Consider the following 22545-nt stretch of genomic DNA (forward strand, 5'->3'; position numbering starts at 1 on the left):
GGGACAAAAGTCTGTGGGATGAGAGCTCGTGGAAAAACGTTTATTATAGCATGGCTACATTACGGTAGCATTTCGAGCCTTCAGCGGGGCGGCGCCGCCACGCTGTCACCCTGTGGCTGCGCCGCCACGCTGTCACGCGGTTGGTCACGTGGTGCGGAGCAGCTGCCGGCGGCGCGGCGCCGTGGCTGATCACGTGGTTAGTCACGTGGTTGGTCACGTGACCAGCCACGTGGTGCGGAGCACCTGCTGCTGTATGCGGCGCGGCGCACCGGCGAAACCGAGCTGCCAAAGCTGTGCGCATACGCCGTGTCAAGTGGTACGAAGATGAAGGAACGCCCAGCGGCGAAAGACTGACTGCAATTCAACTGAGCAAGTTCCACTCGGCCAGCTGTAGCTATCGTGTCACTCCAGGTTTACCGACAGCTAATCCACCGCCAACTTTTTTTGCATGCACCTTCAAGGCAACTCTTAAAAGGGACTAAGGAACCAAATTCGTGTCGCAGCTAATGAGGAGGGTGCGCAAATTGTTTAAGATAAATAAGAAGCAGACAACTCTATGCCATTCTGCTTGCAACGGCGTGGTGGAGCGACTAAACCAAAGCGGGACCGGTTTCCTGTCGCATCTTGTATCGCGCGACCAGCGCGACTGGGCCTGGTGGTTTCCTTATGCAATGTTTGCGTGTAATTCCGCCGCGCACGAGAGCACGGGCTATACTCCATTCTTTCTCCTATACGGCACAAACCCAGAGGCCAGCGCAGTGAAGTCCTATATGGTCCCCGTCGTGCTCCGCACGCCTCATTGGACGACTGTAAGGTGGAGCTGGAATCGCGATTGCAGGTTGGAAGGGACATAGGGTGGGGGGGGGGATACCTGAATGAAAGCGGCGAAGGAAAGAGAGGCGCGATCGCGGTGCCAGAGGTGCGCCGTTTCATGTGGTGTACATCGAGAACTTCCAAGGGCGCAGGCTGGGCCAGAGATAGTGGAGAGGACGGTGTGTCGTGTAGTCCAGATGATTCCTCCAGTAACCTCCAGAATCCGAGACGTGAGCCGACGCGTGATCATGATGCATGCAAATCACCTGAAGTTGGCACCAGCTCCGTATTTACCAAATAAGCGAGGTGAAAGCAAAGATTTAAATGGGCACGGCCCTCAGACGGAGCGCGCAGCTGGTTCGCGGGAAACGCCCTCTCCTGCATTTGTTGGCAGGCGCCAGGGGTTATGGCAGGAATGCCACCTGATCTATTTCGTGCGTCGCTGTAAGACGAGGCGCGCAAGGCTGCCGCGCAGGTAACGCATGACGAGGCCACGAGCAACGCCGTGTCCCAAAGCACACAAAGGGGCACAGGGCTGCCCGGTACGACTTTTGAATGCCGATACCGGCTGAGGAAGTGGAGAGCTAAATAGGACTAATTACATCTACCATGCGGAGTTGGGCAAGGGTTAGCTCTCTATTATATTGCAACTAATAAAAATGTTCATGTTCATGAGCTAAGACACTGGATTACAGTTATGTCTGTTTCCACGAAGTAGTACCTTAACAGAAGAGCATGCACTGTTCTATAACATCCTTGGCTTCCTTTCAGTATGAACCACTCCTCTTTTCTATGTCTTTCTTTTTTATCGTGATCGCGCTGAAAGCGGGAGCTCCTTTTTAACTGTGGTAACTTTCTCTCGTCCAGTTTGATCTAAAGAAAGAGTATTAGGTGCTCGGTTTCATGCGTTTATCTGAGCAAGAAGCTCAGTGCTGCGGAGTGACAAACCCAGCTGTGACTGCCGGAGGTTGGTGCTGTGCGAAAATGCTGTCGAGTGACCGAGTGCTTTCGGACCCATCGTACCGCTGAGAGGCTACTCAAAAGGACTTTATGATATGAAACCTAAATGTTAGAAGAACATTTTTTTTGAAGGGTGAGCGAGTGTGACAGTGCGCTGCGCGTCTCCGGAGGGCTGCTATCTCCGGTGACATCTTCCCTTTGTAAGATCCACGAGGCGCTTGTGCAAGCGACTGTATGGCGCCTGGAATCGTCCGTTGTCGGGGGCGAAGGCTCGTTATGTGTCCGATGGTCTGGCCATAAGCTTTATTTTCCGGCCGACAAGCATTCGACTTGTCAAGCGCACCGCGCAAGACTGACAGCGGCGCAGGCAGGAGGAGAAAATATCCGAGCCAGCGGGAGGTCCGGGGGAAGACTGGGAATGCCACAGGCGCCGGCTCTGAGAGGAGGGCGAGGGAGACGCTCCTGCTTGGAAAGAAGGGTCGCAAGAATAGACGGGGGGAACGACGAAAGCTAGTCACTGTGCTGACGAGGAAGGGCCTAGACGACATCGCTGGCAATCGGTCCTCCGGCGCCCGAGAAGCTGGGCCTCAGCGAACGCACGAAATCAACTAAGCAGTCCATCCGTGTCTCCTGACGAAGACTCCAGCGCCAACGCAGCTTCGTGTAAGCTTGGACACTCCAGCCTGCGCATCATGTACTCGATAGCATGTAATTCCTGAATATATCTGTTTTCTTGCAGTCTAGCGGTATCTCTTTGCCAATCCGTTTCGTTGTGGACTCGTGCAGTAAGTGGAGTCCTCATAGTGCCGTCATCTAGGTCTCATGACCCAGGTGCCGGGTGGGCCCCTGCTTTTTCATACAGAACTAGAGCCTTACCGATATCAACTTAAAACTCTGTGGACGTTTAGGTTACCTTAAGAGTGGACGGCAGTAGCGTTAGATTTCACATTTGTCGCCGTTTCTGTTGAACTTTGTGTGTGTTTGCGTCATTTTCTTTCCAATTCTCGGTCCATCAACCGCAACATTCGCATGACAAGGGGATGGATTATGATCCATAGCGCAGCAACAAAACAGGGGACAAACAGGGGGCCCGAAGCTCGTCAAGTGGAAACTTCCACTTTTTCTTCGAGCCCTCCTCGTCCTCCGCTAATCTTTTTGTGAGGAAGAAAATAAAATTATTGATTGATATTGATTGATTGACACAAGCTGTTTTGTTGCTGCGCTATGGATCATAACGCATACCCACTAGCCCGAACCATCACCTTGTTAAGGGGATGGAGCAAGGTTTTCAACCCGACCAGGTACAAAACTCCACACTAGTGCACCGTTTGGACTGCTAGCTGCAAGAGCAGGTATCCGCTATGCTGTGGCGGTGCCGATAATTGCATATGTTCTATTTTTTTTTTATGATTTTGATTCTCTATCTAGTTTGATGTCTAGGAAGTAGGTTGCCCACAAGCCGGTGGACAGGTTGTGATGACGTCACAAGGTCAAGAGACCTCTATCAACCAGGCAATAATTTAATTGGCACCTGCCACGGTGTACAGGCGGCTCGTAATGCGGTGGTCAGGTTGTGATGGAGACACAAAGTAACTCGGCCTCTACCAATCAGCGAATTTTATCTCGGACATCGGGGATCGGTGTGACAACTGTGATGTTTTCCCATTAGAAACAAGAAGAGCGCGGGGCGAAATCTCTCGCGAGTAGCGCGTCTCCTCAAATACCTCCCACGGCGAAACGTCGCTTAAGCAATAAGCCTTCGAGGAGCATGAAAGGCTCCTGCGGCGAAAAGTGGGCACAGTGGAGCGAGACCGAAAACGAACGCACCCTAAGCATCAGGGCATAGGAAGGGCTAAGACCGGTGAAAACCTTGGTTTAGCAAATTTGCTGAAATTCCATCCGCCAAGTGCAGAGAAGGGGGGTGAGTGAGGCGGAAAGAAATTTGTAAAAAAATATGAAACATTAACGGCGGCAAAGAACAACACCGAAAAACCGTAACACTAGAAAAACTAGAACAGCCCCTCATAGACACAACAACAAATTGGGAACGGGTCAGGGTTGCCCTAACTCCAGCTGCGACACGCAAGTGGCCGCATTTCAGAGATTTATATCCCCGCCCCGGGTGTCCAGTCTGCAAGATCAGAGACTGTGAGGCGGATATCCGCCACCGGTTGTGGGACTGCGCGGCGCTGAAGCCGACGAGAATTCGGCAGCTGGCGGTAGTGGGTCTCTCACCGGACAATCCGGATTCCTATATTGCCTGGACACAGGGTCCATATCATCGTTCACTTCTTGATTTCATCAGATCAGCCCAACTTTTTTCATTTATTTAAGCATCTTACTCATCTCTCATATCATAGTTTTTATGCCCGGATGCAATATATATCGCTTAAAAAACAATTAACCTCCGCTGTTAGGGTATGACGCGAAAGCTTTAATATGTTTATGCCCTAATATGCGGAATTGGTCATTCTCGACATCAATTCACACATACCCGGGGGGTCCTCAAACCTCTCCTGGCGTAGTGGTGAAGCGGTTAAGTGATGCGCCACTGCCCTGAAATGACAGGTGCTCCCATCGGTGGGGCTTGTGCGACTCATGTTGTCCTTCCCGAGAAAGCTCTCGCGGCACATTATTAGTTTAACTGCCCACTGCCACGACGGTCACCTTAGTCACGAACCGGTGGGCAGGTTCTGATGACATTACAAGGTCGCGTGACCTAAGTGGCCCACCTAGGTTGCTTCTAAGGGTATTTTTCACTCACACCATCGGAATCGTCGTCGGCTTTTCAGCATAACGGGAGCCTTAACGCCGTCGCATTAAGGAAGGAAAAAAACAACGAAAAAAGGAAGACGGGAACAGAAAGAGGGAAACGCATGTTCGACGACTACCAACGATACCAGAAAGGCACGCTTTTTCTCTCAGCAACTGCGATTGAAGGAGCGCTGTTAATACTGCAGGCTTCCGTTTTCAATCTTGAGTATTATTTATTGGGTATTATTATTATTTGAGTTTGAGTATCTTGAGTATTATTGAGTGTCTTGGGTATTATTTTAATAATATTTGATCTTGAGTATCTTGAGTATTATTTTCTCCGCGCGCGCATTGGCTGCGTGTGGCCCGGGGAACGACGGGAGCGTCACGGAATCGCGATGAGTGATGCGTGTGACGGATGCGGTTCAGTGGAAACACTAGAGCATCTGCTCCTTCACTGTGCCGCGGACGTCGATGTTCGTCGCGATATGCTAGCGGACTACAGGGCGCTGGGCATACTACCAGACTCCCTCAAGACGCTGTTGTGGCCGCAGGGCAGTGCGTGCACCCGTAAGCGAACCTTGGTGAGCCTCTGTGCATTCCTCGAACACACGGGCTTGACGTCTCGTCTGTTCTCCGTCAGGTAGTTACACGCAGTGACCGAACGCTCCGCGAGTTCTACCTTGGACGATTAACAACTGGACGCCTCACACCAGTTATAGTGAACATAGTGCTGTGCGCTTGTGTTTTTATTGCTCCATCATGAACTAACCACGCGCAAAACCTGGAGACATTTCTTATTGTGTAAATAGTTTGCATATATTACTTCTCCCCCGTCCTCTCTTCTTGTCCCCTCACCTCTTTCAGTTCATTTCTCCATTATGCCTGCTATCATTTAGTTCCGCAGCCCCAGCCACGCCCCTCACAGCGTTGCCTTTCTAGTGTAAACCGTCTGCTTGTATAATAAAATACAAAGCAGTCACAGCCAGTTCTGTCTGATGGATGAAGGACGCAACCGGCGGAAATGCTTCGTCTACCGCTGCTACAAGACGACCTGCCCGAGCAGGGGCTCAGCGCTGCAGCCGAGAGGACCCAGGAGTTCGCGGTGGCGAAGTATAGGCTAGAAGGCGCCTTCAATTGGACGCTGCCGTTCGCGAAACCGAAGCAGACAGAGCTGCGTTCAAATTTCGCATTAGGGATTATCGTAATCCTCCTTAGAATTTTTCTCAGTGGGATACGGTGTGGAACCTCTGTCTGCAAAGTTTAGAGAGTGATATATTTTCTTATCTGGAAATGATTCCCCAAAACAAACGTTGGTGCGAATGTGTAGCGCCATATTTTTGGGCTAACCTGAGGTATTTATGATAATTGTTGTGGAAGCTGCTAGATAGAACTGCATGTAGAAAGATACGTTCTCACTAGTCGTCTGCGCATTCTACTGTGTGTGAATGTGGAGAGATGGACGTCCACCTCGAACAGCGTGTAAACATGAAATTCTGTGTGAAGCTTGGCAAGACAGCCACACAGACGTATGAGCTCCTTCGTGACGCTTACGACAACAAGACATTATCGCGGCTGCAAGTTTTCGAGTGGCAGAAGAGGTTCGTTTCGGGAAGAACCTCGGTGGAAGACGACACAAGGCAGAAGCGCCCTTCAACCTAACGGAATGAAAACAACGTGTTTGGGATCAATTAAATCGTGCAGCAAGACCGCACCATTACAGTCCGCATGCTATCAGATGATCTCGACATTAGTAAGGCAACATACCACCAAGGCAACATGCCACCGTCGCAGACAAGACAAGCTCTTGTCCGCGTCGTTCCTTTTCCTTCCCTCGCCTTCCTTTTGGGCTATTTTTTCATCATGAACGTTGTTAAACTCGCCCAACTTTCGGCTTTGCTTATTGCAGTTTATCTCCTGAGTGACTTTGGAAGGCAATGCCATCAGCGACTCGCACATTACTTAGTTATTTTCCGTTAACTCTTATCTCCAAATATTCCAGTCCAGGCTATGGAACACCTCCTATAAACAGGCGGAGACTAGCAGTGACGAAATCATGTTTCCCTGCATGACACTCTTCTCTTTTGGAATTTTATTTCTAACTTTACGGAAGACTATGGTAGCTGTGCAGTTGCTATAGATATCTTCCAGCATTTTGACATTAGGCTCTTCTACACCCTGATTCCGCAATGCCCGCATGACTGCTGAGGTTTCCACTGATTCGAATGCTTTCGCGTAATCAATGAAGGCTATATATAGGGGTTGGTTATATTCTGCGCATTTCTCCGTCACCTGACTGATACTGTTTATATGGTCTATTGTCGAGTAACCGGCACGTAAGCCTGCCTAAACATTTGGTTGATTGAAGCATAAGGTTGCCCGACTACCTTAGTAAATACGTTGTAGGCAACGGACAGTGAGCTGACCGCGCTGTAATTTTTCAAGTCTTTGGCGTCTCGTTTCTTATGAATTAAGATAATGTTAACGTTCTTCCAAGCTTCTTCAATAGGTCTGCTGTTACCTGGTACTCAACAGCTGATTTCCCCCTTTGCATTGCTCCTAAAGCTTTTTTTTACTTCCTCTTTCGTTACAGGCTGGGTGTCACATTACTTTGTGCTACTGCCTCTCTGAATAACGTTCTGATTACATTGCCTACTCTATAGATTTGTGTAGAACTGTTCAGGTGCTTTAACTATCTTATTTATATTGTCAATGACATTGACATGCTTGTCTTTTGGCGCATACATATCATTTTTGTTCGTCTAGTTTCCACTTCACTGCTTTTAGGCAACCGCCATTCTTTAAAACTTGCTCAATTCGCTGCATATTAAACTTATGTCGGATACCATACAGGTTTTTATTAACTTTGATACCTCTGCCAGTTATATTCTGTCGGCAGTGTAAGACGCTTTCATGCTTTCACTAGTTCGTGACTTTTATTTTCGGCTTGATACCGTTCGAGCTTATGTGCATGATGGATATAGCTTTTCTGGGGGCAATTCTGTGTTGCGCATAGCAAAAATCAATAATGTTTTTCCCTTCCAATGCACCCATACGTCTCGTGTATGGTGTAGATCTGTCCTAAAAATGTCAGATTTTTGCCAACGCATTCTATCTTCACTGTCGTCAAGGCGGCTTGCCAAAGCGGCTTTTTGCATTAAGTAAAGAACTCTTCTGCTATCCCGAAAAATGCGCTTTCAAAAAGGTCGACTGCTAAGCGTGAAACCTGGACATGTCCACCATGCGAAGCCAGTTCAAGCAATCACTCCGAATCAGATGATAATAATGTTTCTCTTGGTCACGAATTCTCGGCAGTTAACGGCAAACTTCGCCAATTGAGAGTTACGGTTGTAGCACTCACAACTAAAGTAGAGGGTCTGCTTCAATTTAAGGCAACAGGTGAAAAGATGGCTGAAACTGTAACTGAATTCCAAACATCAATTGAATTTTTTTCTAATAAATATGACTCTATTATGTCTACCCTGGAAGCTAACCAAGCTTAGTCAACTCAACTACATGCGCGAGTGGAAAAACTTTCTGAGACTGTTGTCGTTCAAGCGTAGCTACTGCATTATTCAAGGTACGCAGTTAATGATCTTGAACAGTACAGCAGGCGATGCAATATTGAAATACATGGCCTCCGAACTAACCCTAATGAGGATTTGGTTTCTTTCATGGGTGATCTAGCTTAGAAACTAGAGTTTGCAGACTTTGAAGCGAATACATTGCTTCAATACATCGAAAACCGAGTAAGGACAGTTCGATTTCCCCTATCCTTGTGCAGATGCCTGACGTGGCGTCTAAAGAAAATGGCTTGCTCTACGGACAAAGCGTCGCGATTTGCCTTCGAATGAGTCTCATCTTCGGCGGTGTATCAATGAAAGTTTGACAAGGACAAACAAGGATCTCTTCCGATCGGCCAGGTCTAAGGGAAAAGAAAAGTAGTACAAATTTGTTTGGACACGTAACGAAAAAGTTCTGGACAAGAAATCAGAAGAAGCGAAGTCTATCATCTGCATCGAGAAGATGTCTTACCTGGATAAAATCTGCTAAGCATGGGCGATCTCGAATTCCTTGCGTGTACAACATTTTCTGAAGTACCAAAATTTTTACAAGTGACGCACAACCTGTTTTAGCGCAACGCAGGATAATATCTGCAGAATCCGAAAGCACTGGGATGAATTCATGGCCCTAACTTCACCTTTGCGTTCTACATTTGGCGTATTTGTACTGACGGAAATTAATATTTCAGCTGATATTTTCAATCAGCACGCAATACCGGGTTATCAACCAATTTCATGTGCACGACCTTGAATAAAGGCGGCGGCGTCGCATTTTTTGTGAGAGAGTTGGACTGTTACAGAGCTAAATCTTGACTTCCAGCAAGCAGAAGTTGTAGCATTGCGTATGAGCACGCCAGCTCTCTATTTGATACTCTCTGCAGTATACCGATCCCCCTGATTCAATGGCAGGCTCTTTTTGGCCGAACTTGACAACGCCCTCTCAGCTCACTCCCATGAAAACTACATCTGTGTAATAGGCGATATTAACATAGATACCTTTCGCCCTGATAAGGCTCGGATCGCAGATTATCTTGATCTGTTATCAAAATGGGGACTGCAACCAACTATCCAGAAAGCAACGCGAGAAGAATTTCTGGCTTGACAACTTGTCTCTTGCATCGACCATATAAATATAATAGTTCTAAATTTCGCCCTACAATCTGGTATCGTGGAAGCAAAACTGCCAGTCCACCACTTTGTTTGTTGCTCTATAGCCCGGAAATCGAACCCTCCAACAGCGTATAGCGGTAAAAAAGAAATATCTATCTGTGATCCCAAACTGTTCTACAGACTGGCATCGGAATACGATTGGGAAGTGTTTTTAGAAAACATGTCCCCAATAGAGATTTATTATAAGCTTGTTGAACAAGTACAAGAATTTAGGAAACCGGCTACTCGCGTGGTTGAAATCAGGCAGCGCAATAAAGAAAACTCATGGATGACCTTAAATATACTATCAGCTATAAAAGAAAAGGATTTGCTCTGGGCCCTGTCGAAAAAGGCACCTGCATCTCTACTGCTACGGTTAAAGTTTAAGGTTGCAAGAAATAAAGTAAATGCAATGATTCGTCAGGGTAAACGAGTACATTTTTTAACAAGTTCAAGAATGCAGGCTCAGATACTAGAAAAACGTACTGTTTGATCAATAATCTAAGAGATGTAAAAAGGTTTAGCAATGATGGAAAAGATTTTGTGTCGTATTTCGGCACTGATGAAAAAAAAAGCTAATGAATTCAACAAGTTATTCCCGTAAGTTTTGAGTAGTGCGCAACAGCATCCCTTATTTTGTACTCTTAACAACAGCAGAGTCAAATCTGCAGGTAGGTGAGGATGAGCTAAGTTCAATTATTTTTGGCCTTAAACGCAATAGATCTATGGAAACTAGATGGCATTTCAGTTGATGTTCTGCGAACCTTGTTTGACATACTAAAAGACGCGTTGCTATCGCTGTTCAACAGAATTACCTGAAGTGGCATGATCCCGGCGAACATCAGAGCTGCTATAATTACTCCAATTTCCCAAAGGTGGTGCACATAATAGGTATGAGAATTATCATCCTATTTCAGTCTTGCCCTGTATGACTCAAATATTAGGTACTATGGTTTTGTACAAGGTAAAGGGACGGAAATGCTTTTGGAGGACTTTTTTGGCATTTTAAATCGAGTTTTTGAACGTAACCAAGTGGTGTTTGCACTGGTACTGGATGTCAGCAAGGCTTTTGACAGCGTGTGTCAAAGTGTGTTATTCTGTAAACTTTCCATGTTAGGCTTCCGTGGAGTGCTTATTTTTCTTTTTGGAAAAATTTTACAGCAGAGAGCGCAATACGTCTCCATTGGGAGGGAGAAGAGCGCTTCTTTGCTAAAAAAGCAGGTGTTCCTCAAGGTTTCATTATTAGTCCCCTGTTATTTAACGTTTACGTCAATGACATTTCAAAGACTGCGCCTGTAGGCCTGTATCAGTACGCTGACGATACTGTCCTCGCATCCCAGTCACCGAACTACTCTGACTCACTCTCTAGTCTTCAAGCTGCAGAAACTATTGCTATGAACTGGTTCTCACACAACCAAATGAAAGCTAACAGCTCTAAGACTCAACTTATATGCTTTCACAGCCTTATGAAGAAGGTAGATTTAGACCAACAGCGGTTCTTGCACGGATCTGATTGCTCTCAATATCAATGGGTACTCCTAAGCTATACTAATACATTTAAATACCTACGTGTATACTTTGACAGTGCTCTTTCGTGGAACAATCACTTATCCCACGTTTGTAAAAAGCTCCGAACCACCTCCTGTCTGATTTACAACATTAGATACTACATGCCGCTTTCAATACGCAAAATTATTGTAAACGCTCTTGGTTATAGCGTACTGCGTTATGGCATAACGATTTATGGTCATTGTGCAGTTCGCTAGAAGAACGCGATCAACTCTCTCCCACGAACTTTATTTTAAAATATTGGCTATGAATTAGGCCTTCAGTCCAATTCTGATGTCTTTAAGATATTTTTGCTACCTGATTTTGATCGCCTTTTTTGAAACGATTGTCCTGAAACATTTTTGGTGTAGTGAGTATAAGATTCCGCATGTTCCCACACGGTCTCTTCGACCGAAGGAACCTTTTTGTGTTCCCCGACGGTCTACAAGATATGGAAAGCGAGTAAGAGATTATTACGTTCCTTTCTACTTTAACAGGCTGCCTCGAAGTGTTCCCCGGGAAAAACTAAATATAGAATAATAAAAAATGCTGCGATACAGTAATTAGTGGGCTTACGAAGTTGTACACACATGCTTTACCACCTGTCAAGTAAATCATATGATTTCATTGGTTACTGCTGTATTTTTTGCATTGATCTGAGGTACTGTCATGCCATTTTGGTTTTCCTTCCTCGCAATTTATTCTGATGAGGTTTTTCTTTGTTGTTTTTTGCTTGTAACATGAGTTTTCAGTGTATTTTTGTTTTGCCACTCTACTAATTTGACATTCCGTAATTTTAATGTGCGTTTATGCCTGTGTGTACGCCTGCGCGATTTCTCTGCCAGTCGGGCTCTGCCACTCAAGCCCTATGAGGCTTTAACATGCCGGGTTTGTGTACTTTTAATATTTGGCGCAATAATGTATTATAATTATTGCTCTCAGCGAGCGTCTGAATGGCGTGAACTTCTCCGTTGCTTTCGGTTTCTTTAATAGTGTTTGTGCGTCTTTCTTGCATGTGGGTGAATATTTTGCAGTTCCCTGCGAGTTGTGCCTTTATCGACCTTACTTCATTTAACGGAGTTGAATGACCTGTTATTAGTGCATCACTGGTACCATGCTGAGCGGCGTTTGGCTGCTGTACACTGAGGCGTACGGCATGTCTGACAGTGTATAATTTTTCCCAGGCTGCTAACAGCCAACTGAAGTCACCTGTTTATCTGAGGCCAATTTCTAGCATCATGCAAACTGGCCGCAATGACGTCAATTTATGCAATTTCCTTTTCACAGTGTCCGCCTGACCAGCCTGCCGGTTTAAAAAGCCACTCTGAGGATCTACTATGCTTGCTTTAATTACAGAGCTTCCATACGTAATCAAGCGGTTTCGTGGGCGCTTCCACAGAGGCACTGACATTTAGTTTTGAGCCATTTGTGGTGGTTTGAAAACTGCACGCAGTGATGTTCACGTCGGTCACTAGGCAGCAACGAGCCGCGCACGTTAGAAGGAACGCCACTTAAGTCACTTAAGAGTTATAGCGGAACTCAAGACGAGTGCAGTTAAGGAGGACAGGAGTCGCAAGAGGGCTAACTTTCACAGCTAATCACGGTGCTAAATGTGCAGGCTTGTCAGAGCCAGGCATCACGTGCTGTCAGGAGGCAAATTTAAATGCATTCGCAAGTGCCGCGACTCCTTGCGTTACAGAGCGATAGACGGCTACGGGAGTCGGCTAAACTATCATACCGCCATAATAATGTCACAAGTCAGCAGGCCGCTGCTCTTGGTGGCGACGGTGCATTCTTCATAAGTGGGTCTTCGAGCGGCCTTGATCTTTTTATGTGATAAAGCGCGAACTGAGACAAGGACGAAGAAAGACAAGACACCACAGCGTTGGTGTCTTGTTTTTCTTCGTCGTTGCCTCAGTTCGCGCTGTATCCCATGATGAATTACCAACTAGACCCATCTGCCACTCTTGATCTTCCTACAATAATGTCAGATAAACTCGCCCGAATTTCCACGAGTCGCCATCGACGACAGGCGCGCTTTACGAAATGAAAATAACCCCTTTGATAGGTCAGTCATAGCTGAGCCTGCTGACGGATCACCAGTAGTTTTTATACCACCGCGAAATGACAATTGGCTGATTAACGCCTTAACAGCGCCTACCCCACGGCTAAGAATTGCCTACAGCGTCCTCGCCTGCTAAGTCACCATCATCATCATCATCATCATCAGCCTTACTACACCCACTGCAGGGCAAATGCCTCTCCCATGTCTCTCCAATTAACCCTATCCTTTGCCAGCTGCATCCACCCTTTGCATGCAAACTTCTCAATCTCATCCGCCCACATAACCTTCTGCCGCTCCCTTCTCTTGGAATCCACTCCGTTAGCCTTAAGGACCAGCGGTTATCTTGCCTTCGCATTACATGCCCTGCCCAAGCCCATTTCTTTCTCTTGATTTCTACTAGGATGTCATTAAGCCGTGTTTCTTCCCCCACCCACTCTGCCCGCTTCCGATCTCTTAACGTTACACCTATCATTTTTCTTTCCATGGCTCGCTGCGTTGTCCTTAACTTAAGCTGAACTCTTTTCGTTAGCCTCCACGTTTCTGCCCCGTAGGTGAGAACCGGTAAGATTATGCTGTTGTACACTTTCCTCTTGAGGGAAATTGGTAAACTGCCACACATGATCTGCGAGAGTTTGCCATATGCGCTCCCCTCCATTCTTATCCTTCTAGTTATCTCCCTCTCATGATCCGGATCAGCTGTCACTACCTGCCCTAAGTAGACGTATTTCGTCACAATTTCTAGGCTCTCGCTGCCAATTGTGAACTGTTGTTCCCTTGCTAGGCTGTTGAACATTACCTTGGTTTTCTGCATGTTAATTTTTAGACCCATCGATCTGCTCTGCCTTTCCAACTCATTGATCATGATTTGCAGTTCACCTCCTGAGTGACTCAGCAAGGCAATGTCATCAGCAAATCGCAAATTATTCAGGTATTCTCCATTTATTCTTATTCCAACTGTTCCCAATTCAGGCCTCGAAATACCTCCTGTAAACATGCGGTGAACAGCATTGGCGAGATCGTGTCTCCTTGCCTGACGCCCTTCCTTATTGGAATTTTATTGCTGACTTTATGGAGGACTATAGTAGCTGTGGATGTGCTATATATATCTTCCAGTATTTTGGCATAAGGCTCTTCTACCCCCTGATTACGCAATGTTTGTATGACTGCTGAGGTTTCCACTGAGTCGAATGCTTTCCCGTAATCAATGAAGGCTATATATAGAGGTTGGTTATATTCTGCGCATTTCTCTATAACCTGATTGATAGTGTTAATATGATCTATTGTGGAATATCCTTTACGAAAGCCTGCCTGATCATTTGGTTGATTAAAGTCTAACGTAGCCCTGACTCTATTAGCGATTACCTTAGTAAATACTTTGTAGGCAACGGATAGTAAGCTGATCGGCCTGTAATTTTTCAAGTCTTTGGCGTCTCCCTTCTGATGAATTAAGATAACGTTTGCATTCTTCCAAGCTTCTGGTACAGTTGTCAGGCATTGCGTATACAGGGTGGCTAGTTTTTCTAGCACGATATCCCCTCCATCCTTCAACAGATCTGCTGTTACCTGATCCTCCCCAGCTGCTTTTCCTCTTTTCATTGCTCCTAAGGCTTTCTTTACTTCATCTTTAGTTACTGGCGGGATGACGCATTGCTGTGCACTGCTGTCTTTTTCATTAACGCTCTGATTACATTGGCTACTGTACAGGTCTGTGTAGAACTCTTCGGCTACGTTAACTATCTTATCCATATTGCTAATGACATTGCCCTGCTTGTCTCTTAATGTATACATCTGGTTTTTACCTATGCCTAGTTTCCTCTTCACTGTTTTAGGCTACCTCCATTCTTTATAGCATGCTCGATTCTCTCTATATTAAACTTCCTTATGTCGGTTACCTTGCGCTTATTTATTTTTATTAACTTTGATAGCTCCGTTAGTTCTATTATTTCGGTAGGGTTAGATGCCCTCATGTTTTGGCGCTTCTTAATCAGATCTTTCTATTATTTCGGTAGGGTTACATGCCCTCATGTTTTGGCGCTTCTTAATCAGATCTTTCGTCACCTGAGATAGCTTCCCGGTATCCTTTCGAACTGTCCTACCGCCTACTTCTACTGCGCACTCCGTAATTATTGATGTCAGATTATCGTGCATTGAATGAACATCAAGACCATCTTCCTCAGTTAAAGTCAAATATCTGTTTTGCAGCGCTATCCTAAACTCCTGTGCTTTCCCTCTTACGGCTAACTCGTTAATGGTCTTCTTCTTCACTAGCTTCTTCCGTTCCCTCTTCAAGTCTAAGCTAATTGTAGACCTTACCATTCTGTGGTCGCTACAACGCACCTTTCTGAGGACGGCCACATCCTGAATGGTGCCAGGTTTAGCGCATAGTATGAAGTCGATTTCATTTTTAATCTCAACATTGGGGCTCTTCCAGGTCCACTTCCTGTTTTCTCGTTTGCGGAAGAAGGTATTCATGATCCGTAAATTATTTCTATCCGCGAATTCGACTAATCACTCTCCCCTGCTATTTCTAGAGCCTATGCTATAGTCACCTACCGCATGGTCGTCAGCCTGCTTCTTGCCCACCTTCGCATTGAAGTCGCCCATCAGTACAGTGTATTGCGATTTTACTTTATTCATTGCCGATTCTACGTCCTCATAGAAACTTTCAACGGCCTGGTCATCATGGCTGGATGTGGGTGCGTAGGCCTGCACCACTTTCAGCTTGTACCTCCTATTCAGCCTAATTACTATAGCTGCTACCCTCTCGTTAATACTGTAGAGCTCCTCTACGTTGCCAGCTATATCCTTATTAATGAGGAATCCCAGACCTAGTTCTCGTCTACCCTCTAACCCGCGATAGCACAGTATGTGTCCGTCCTTTAGTACTGTATACGCCTCACCTGTCCTCCTAACTTCGCTAAGCCCTATCACATCCCATTTAATTCCCGCTAGTCCCTCAAACAGTACTGCTAGTCTAGCCTCACTAGCTAAAGTTCTAGCGTTAAACGTTGCCAGGTTCAGATTCCAATGGCGGCCTGTCCGGAGCCAGAGATTCTTAGCACCCTCCGCTGCGTCACAGGTTTGACCGCCGCCGTGGTCACTTGCTCTGCAGCCGCTGGGGACTGAGGGCCGAGGGTTAATTGGTTTGATCATAGAAGGTTGTGGCCAAGTACTACAACAGGGTGGCCAAATCCTGCTCTGGTGAGAGAGTGCGTTGTCGGTTCTGGTTACCGAGATCAGGCCGCACTCCAGGCCTGGTTATGCAATTCCATCGACACGCGGATTTTTTTTTATTTTAAACCCGGTGGAGAATTGCGCGGCACCAGGATTTGAACCCCAGTCCTCTTGCACGCGAGGCGGATGTTCTAGCGCTACGCCATCGCTGCTCTCGCCTGCTAAGTATGCAGGCGGAAATGAGGCAAAAGTTCAATGCTGCATGAAGACGGACGAACACAAAAGGAAGGGCCCACTGAACTAGACAGATACTTCAGTAAAACTTCTTTTTGGGGTTGTTGGTGCATTTTTTAACCAAGGAAAAGAAGCAACGCAACAGCATGCAACCACAAAAAAGGACACGACACAAGCGCTTGTGTCTTGTCCTTTCTTCTTGTGTGGTTGCATGCTATTGCGCTGCTTCTTTTCCTTGGTTAGGAAATGTGGCATGTGGTCAAGGAGACTTGCAGAGCCGTCGCATGCAAAGGAGGCCAAACTGATTCTACACTATCCTTGAAAGAGCTCTCGCTTTAAATGCCTCCGGTTTTGGAGTCTTACCATCCGGCTGGCCCATGGGAGCGGGGGGCTGGCCCTGCCCAGCCATGGAGCGGGGGTCCGCGGGCCGAGGTCCAGGAGGGCGCAGAGGCCAGTTGCCACTCGAAGGGCCTGCATTCGGGGGTGGGCCCTGGCGTCTCTTCCGCAGGAACATAAGCTCTCGGTCCAAGTACTCGGAAGAGTTGAGAGCACGAGAGTTGAGGGACACAGAGCCATCCGCCTTCAGTATATTGGCCACATCTTCGTTGAGCAAGAAGCCGCGCTGTTCGTCACGCGGGAACGCTGACAGCGAGCCAAGAAGCCGGTCTTGAAAACTGTCCAGCACGCCCACGGGTGGTGAGTGTTGCTCGCCTTCAAGCAGCCCTACCTCTATGCTGCTAGTGGATTCTGGGACATTGTCCCAAGACATGGAGTCATCGGCGACCAGGGATGCATGGTCCTGGGCAGTGTACCTGCTCGCAGACCACGCCAGTGGGATAAGTATCAGTACTGAGTATCAATGCAGAAATGAATTCAAGGCTTCCAACTCGCATTTACGGAGCGCATCCTCACTATTTCATGTTTGCCGGTAACCAAACTCGAGTGCGCAGAGATTTTAAAGGTGTTCGCCCGAGTCTCACCGTTTGTATGCCGTCTGCTCGCGGCCAGAACAGACGAGTCAGTGCGCTACGACGCAGCCGCATAAATGCCACTGTTGTAAAAGGAACAAAACAACGATACTTGAGAGCCATCATGAAACACCCTGACAACATTAGCTCAAGAACATCTACATAAAGAGCATCTCATCAAAAACATCGAGATTATACTAGTCCGTCTGCACTTAACCCCTTAAGGCACTTTGTACATAACTGTGCACATAGCAAATTCGCAGGTTTTTCTCAAAGTGCGCTCTGCCCAGCACTCATTTCTTTCTTTTGTGAGAGTGCAGCATCCTTCATACAGCAAATACTGTGTTTTTTATGTCCCATTTAGAGTACGTAGCAAAATAATAGCTCTCAAAACAGTGATCATGGTAGCATGTCCTTCGCCTTTTTCTTACAGTGCAGTTTTTGCTACCAGTAATAATGTCAATTTTTTTTTCTGAATTTCCAGCGTCATGTGCATTGTAGAAAAGAAGCTTATTACACAACCCTCAGTGTGGTAAAATAACAAATTTTCGCATTTTATTATCAGATCTTTGGAATATTTAGAGTTTGTACGAAATTGTGTGTATATATATACTATTTCTGTGTTGCGTTAAGAAATAAACGAATTGTCTTTCTTGAGGCCTGGTTATGATATTTAAGGAGTAAATATTATTATGAATCGAAGTGATAAATGCCACCTGAAACGGTTAATAAGCCTCAGAAGCCGACTACGAGGTCGGGAACATAGCGGTGGCGGCAGATAGCAGTTTCTACCCAATTGCTCCTTACAATGGGTTGCAAATTGAAAAGCCCGCTTCACGCATCGCTTGAAAACCCACAAGGACAGCAGGCCCTGCTGCAATCCTTCTCCGCACACAGCGACTCTGGCTGCACGACATATCTTTCCACAAGCAACAGCCGCTGCTAGCGTCACCATCTAGCAATTCGTGCCACTCCTCTCACGCCCACTGCTCGCTCGTAACTTCGCCAGCGGTAGCGGCAGAGAGGAGTTTATACCCAATTGCTCCTTACAAAGGGTTGTAACTTGCAAAGCCCGCTTCACGCATCGCTTGAAAAACCCACAAGGACTGCAGGCCCTGCTGCAACCCTTCTTCGCACACAGCGACTCTGGCTGCATGGCATACCTTTCCACCAGAAACAGCCGCTGCAAGCGTCACCATCTAGCAATTCGTGCCGCTCCTCTCACGCCCACTGCTCGTAACTTCAACAGCGGTGGCGGCAGAGAGGAGTTTCTACCCAACTGCTCCTTACAAAGGGTTGCAAATGGCAAAGCCCGCTTCACGCATCGCTTGAAAACCCACAAGGACTGCAGGCCCTGCTTCAACCCTTCTACGTACATAGCGACTGTGGCTGCACGGCGTACCTTTCCACAAGCAACCGCCGCTGCTAGCGTCACCATCTAGCAATTCGCGCGGCACCTCTCACGCCCACTGCTCGTAACTTCGCCAGCCGTTGCGGCAGAGAGCAATTTCTACCCAATTGCTCCTTACAAAGGGTTGCAAATGGCAAAGCCCGCTTCACCCATCGCTAGAAAACCTACTAGGACTGTAGGCCCTGCTGCAGCCCTTCTTCGCACACAGCGACTCTGGCAGCATGGCATACCTTTCCACTAGCAACAGCTGCTGCTAGCGTCACCATCTAGCAATTCGTGCCGCTCCTCTCACGCCCACTGCTCTTAACTTCGCCAGCAGTGGCGGCAGAGAGCAGTTTCTACCCAATTTCTCCTTACAAAGGTTTGAAAATTGCAAAACCCGCTCCACGCATCGCTTGAAAAACACACAAGGACTGCGGGCCCTGCTGCAACCCTTCATCGCACACAGCGACTCTGGCTGCACGGCATACATTTCCACAAGCAACAGCCGCTGCAAGCGTCACCATCTAGCAATTCGTGCCGCTCCTCTCTCGCCCACTGCTCGTAACTTCACCAGCGGTGGCGGCAGAGAGGAGTTTATACCCAATTGCTCCTTACAAAGGGTTGCAAATTGCAAAGCGCGCTTTACGCATCGCTTGAAAAACCCACAAGGACTGCAGGCCCTGCTGCAACCCTTCTTCGCACGCAGCGACTCTGGCTGCACGGCATACCTTTCCACAATCAACAGCCGCTGCAAGCGTCACCATATAGCAATTCGTGCCGCTCCTCTCACACCCACTGCTCTTAACATCGCCAGCGGTGCCGGCAGAAAGCAGTTTCTACCCAATTGCTCCTTACAAAGGGTTGAAAATTGTAAAACCCGCTTCACGCATCGCTTGAAAAACACACAAGGACTGCAGGCCCTGCTGCAACCCTCCTTCGCACACAGCGACTCTGGCTGCACGGCATACCTTTCCACAAGCAACAGCCGCTGCAAGCGTCACCATCTAGCAATTCGTGCCGCTCCTCTCTCGCCCACTGCTCGTAACTTCACCAGCGGTGGCGGCAGAGAGGAGTTTATACCCAATTGCTCCTTACAAAGGGTTGCAAATTGCAAAGCGCGCTCCACGCATCGCTTGAAAAACCCACAAGGACTGCAGGTGTTGCTGCAACGCTTCTTCGCACAAAGCGACTCTGGCTGCACGGCGTACCTTGCCACAAGCAACAGCCGCTGCAAGCGTCACCATCTAGCAATTCGTGCCGCTCCTCTCACGCCCACTGCTTTTAACTTCGCCAGCGGTGGCGGCAGAAAGCAGTTTCTACCCAATTGCTCCTTACAAAGGGTTGAAAATTGTAAAACGCGCTTCACGCATCGCTTGAAAAACACACAAGGACTGCAGGCCCTGCTTCAACCCTTCTTCGCACACAGCGACTCTTGCTGCACGGCAAACCTTTCCACAAGCAACAGCCGATGCTAGTGACACCATCTAGCAATTTGTGCCGCTCCTCTCACGCCCACTGCTCGTAACTTCGCCAGCAGTGGCGGCAGCGAGCAGTTTCTACCCAATTGTTTCTTACAAAGTGTTGGAATTTGCAAAGCTCGCTCCACGCATCGCTTGAAAAATCCACAAGGACTGCTGGTTATGCTGCAACCCTTCTTTGCACACAGCGACTCTTGCTGCACGGCAAACCTTTCCACAAGCAACAGCCGATGCTAGTGACACCATCTAGCAATTTGTGCCGCTCCTCTCACGCCCACTGCTCGTAACTTCGCCAGCGGTGGCGGCACAGAGCAGTGTCTACCCAATTTCTCCTTAGAAAGGGTTGCAAATGGCAAAGACCGCTTCACGCATCGCTTGAAAACCCACAAGGACCGCAGGCACTGCTGCGACCCTTCTTCGCATACAGCGACTCTGTCTGCCGGCATACCTTTCCACAAGCAACAGCCACTGCTAGCGCCACCATCTAGCAATTCGTGCCGCTCCTCTCAGCCTACTGCTCCTAAATTCGCCAGCCGTGGCGGCAGAGAGCAGTGTCTCCCCAATTGCTCCTTAGATAGGGCTGCAAATTGCAAAGCCCGCTTCACGGATCGCTTTAAAACCCACGAGGACTACAGGCCCTGCTGCTACCGTTATTCGCACAGAGCGACTCTGGCTGCTCGGCATTCCTTTACACAAGCAACAGCCGCTGCTACCGTCACCATCTAGCAATTCGTGCCGCTCCCCTCACGCCCACAGCTCGTTACTTCGCCAGCGGTGGCAGCAGAGAGGAGTTTCTACCCAATTGCTCCTTACAAAGGGTTGCAAATTGCAAAGCCCGCTTCAGGCATCGCTTGAAAAAACCACAAGGACTGCAGGCCCTGCTTCAACCCTTCTTCGCACACAGCGACTCTTGCTGCACGGCAAACCTTTCCACAAGCAACAGCCGATGCTAGTGACACCATCTAGCAATTTGTGCCGCTCCTCTCACGCCCACTGCTCGTAACTTCACCAGCGGTGGGGGCAGAGATGCAGTTTCTACCCAATTGCTCCTTACACAGGGTTGTAAATGGCAAAGCCCGCTTCACGCATCGCTAGAAAACCCACAAGGACTGCAGGCCCTGCTGCAACCCTTCTTCGCACACAGCGACTCTGGCTGCATGGCATACCTTTCCACCAGCAAAAGCCGCTGCAAGCGTCACCATCTAGCAATTCGTGCCACTCCTCTCACGCCCACTGCTCTTAACATCGCCAGCGGTGGCGGAAGAGAGCAGTTTCTACCCAATTGCTCCTTACAAAGGGTTGAAAATTGCAAAACCCGCTTCACGCATCGCTTGAAAAACACACAAGGACTGTAGGCCCTGCTGCAACCCTTCTTCGCACACAGCGACTCTGGCTGCACGGCATACCTTTCCACAAGCAACAGCCGCTGCAAGCGTCACCATCTAGCAATTCGTGCCGCTCCTCTCTCGCCCACTGCTCGTAACTTCACCAGCGGTGGCGGCAGAGAGTTTATACCCAATTGCTCCTTACAAAGGGTTGCAAATTGCAAAGCGCGCTCCACGCATCGCTTGAAAAACCCACAATGACTGCAGGCCTTGCTGCAACCCTTCTTCGCACACAGCGACTCTGGCTGCACGGCGTACCTTTCCACAAGCAACAGCCGCTGCAAGCGTCACCATCTAGCAATTCGTGCCGCTCCTCTCACGCCCACTGCTTTTAACTTCGCCAGCGGTGGCGGCAGAAAGCAGTTTCTACCCAATTGCTCCTTACAAAGGGTTGAAAATTGTAAAACGCGCTTCACGCATCGCTTGAAAAACACACAAGGACTGCAGGCCCTGCTGCAACCCTTCTTCGCAAACAGCCACTCTGGTTGCACGGCATACCTTTCCACAAGCAACGGCCGTTGCTAGCGTCACCATCTAGCAATTCGTGCCGCTCCTCTGAGGCCCACAGCTCGTAACTTCGCCAGCAGTGGCGGCAGCGAGCAGTTTCTACCCAATTGCTTCTCACAAAGTGTTGCAATTTGCAAAGCTCGCTTCACGCATCGCTTGAAAAACCCACAAGGACTGCTGGTTATGCGGCAACCCTTCTTTGCACACAGCGACTCTTGCTGCACGGCATACCTTTCCATAAGTAACAACCGCTGCTAGCGCCACTCCTCTCACGCCCACTGCTCCTAACTTCGCCAGCGGTGGCGGCACATAGCAGTGTCTACCCAATTTCTCCTTAGAAAGGGTTGCAAATGGCAAAGACCGCTTCACGCATCGCTTGAAAACCCACAAGGACCGCAGGCACTGCTGCGACCCTTCTTCGCATACAGCGACTCTGGCTGCACGGCATACCTTTCCACAAGCAACAGCCACTGCTAGCGCCACCATCTAGCAATTCGTGCCGCTCCTCTCAGCCTACTGCTCGTAACTTCGCCAGCGGTGGCGGCAGAGAGCAG

At 48.1% G+C, this 22545-nt stretch overlaps 1 protein-coding gene across 1 annotated transcript in view; it reads right to left on the minus strand.

Moving 5' to 3' along the window:
* LOC144127841 (uncharacterized) overlaps window positions 1-22545 on the minus strand; it is a 480263-nt gene that overhangs the window by 203346 nt on the left and 254372 nt on the right. Inside the window, exon 2 of the mRNA XM_077660804.1 lies at window positions 16624-17072. Coding sequence (XP_077516930.1) covers window positions 16624-17072 — 449 coding nt within the window. The remainder of the gene's footprint in view (window positions 1-16623; window positions 17073-22545) is intronic.

The sequence above is a fragment of the Amblyomma americanum genome, chromosome 4 (assembly GCF_052857255.1).
Source record: "Amblyomma americanum isolate KBUSLIRL-KWMA chromosome 4, ASM5285725v1, whole genome shotgun sequence".
Lineage (NCBI taxonomy): Eukaryota > Metazoa > Arthropoda > Arachnida > Ixodida > Ixodidae > Amblyomma > Amblyomma americanum.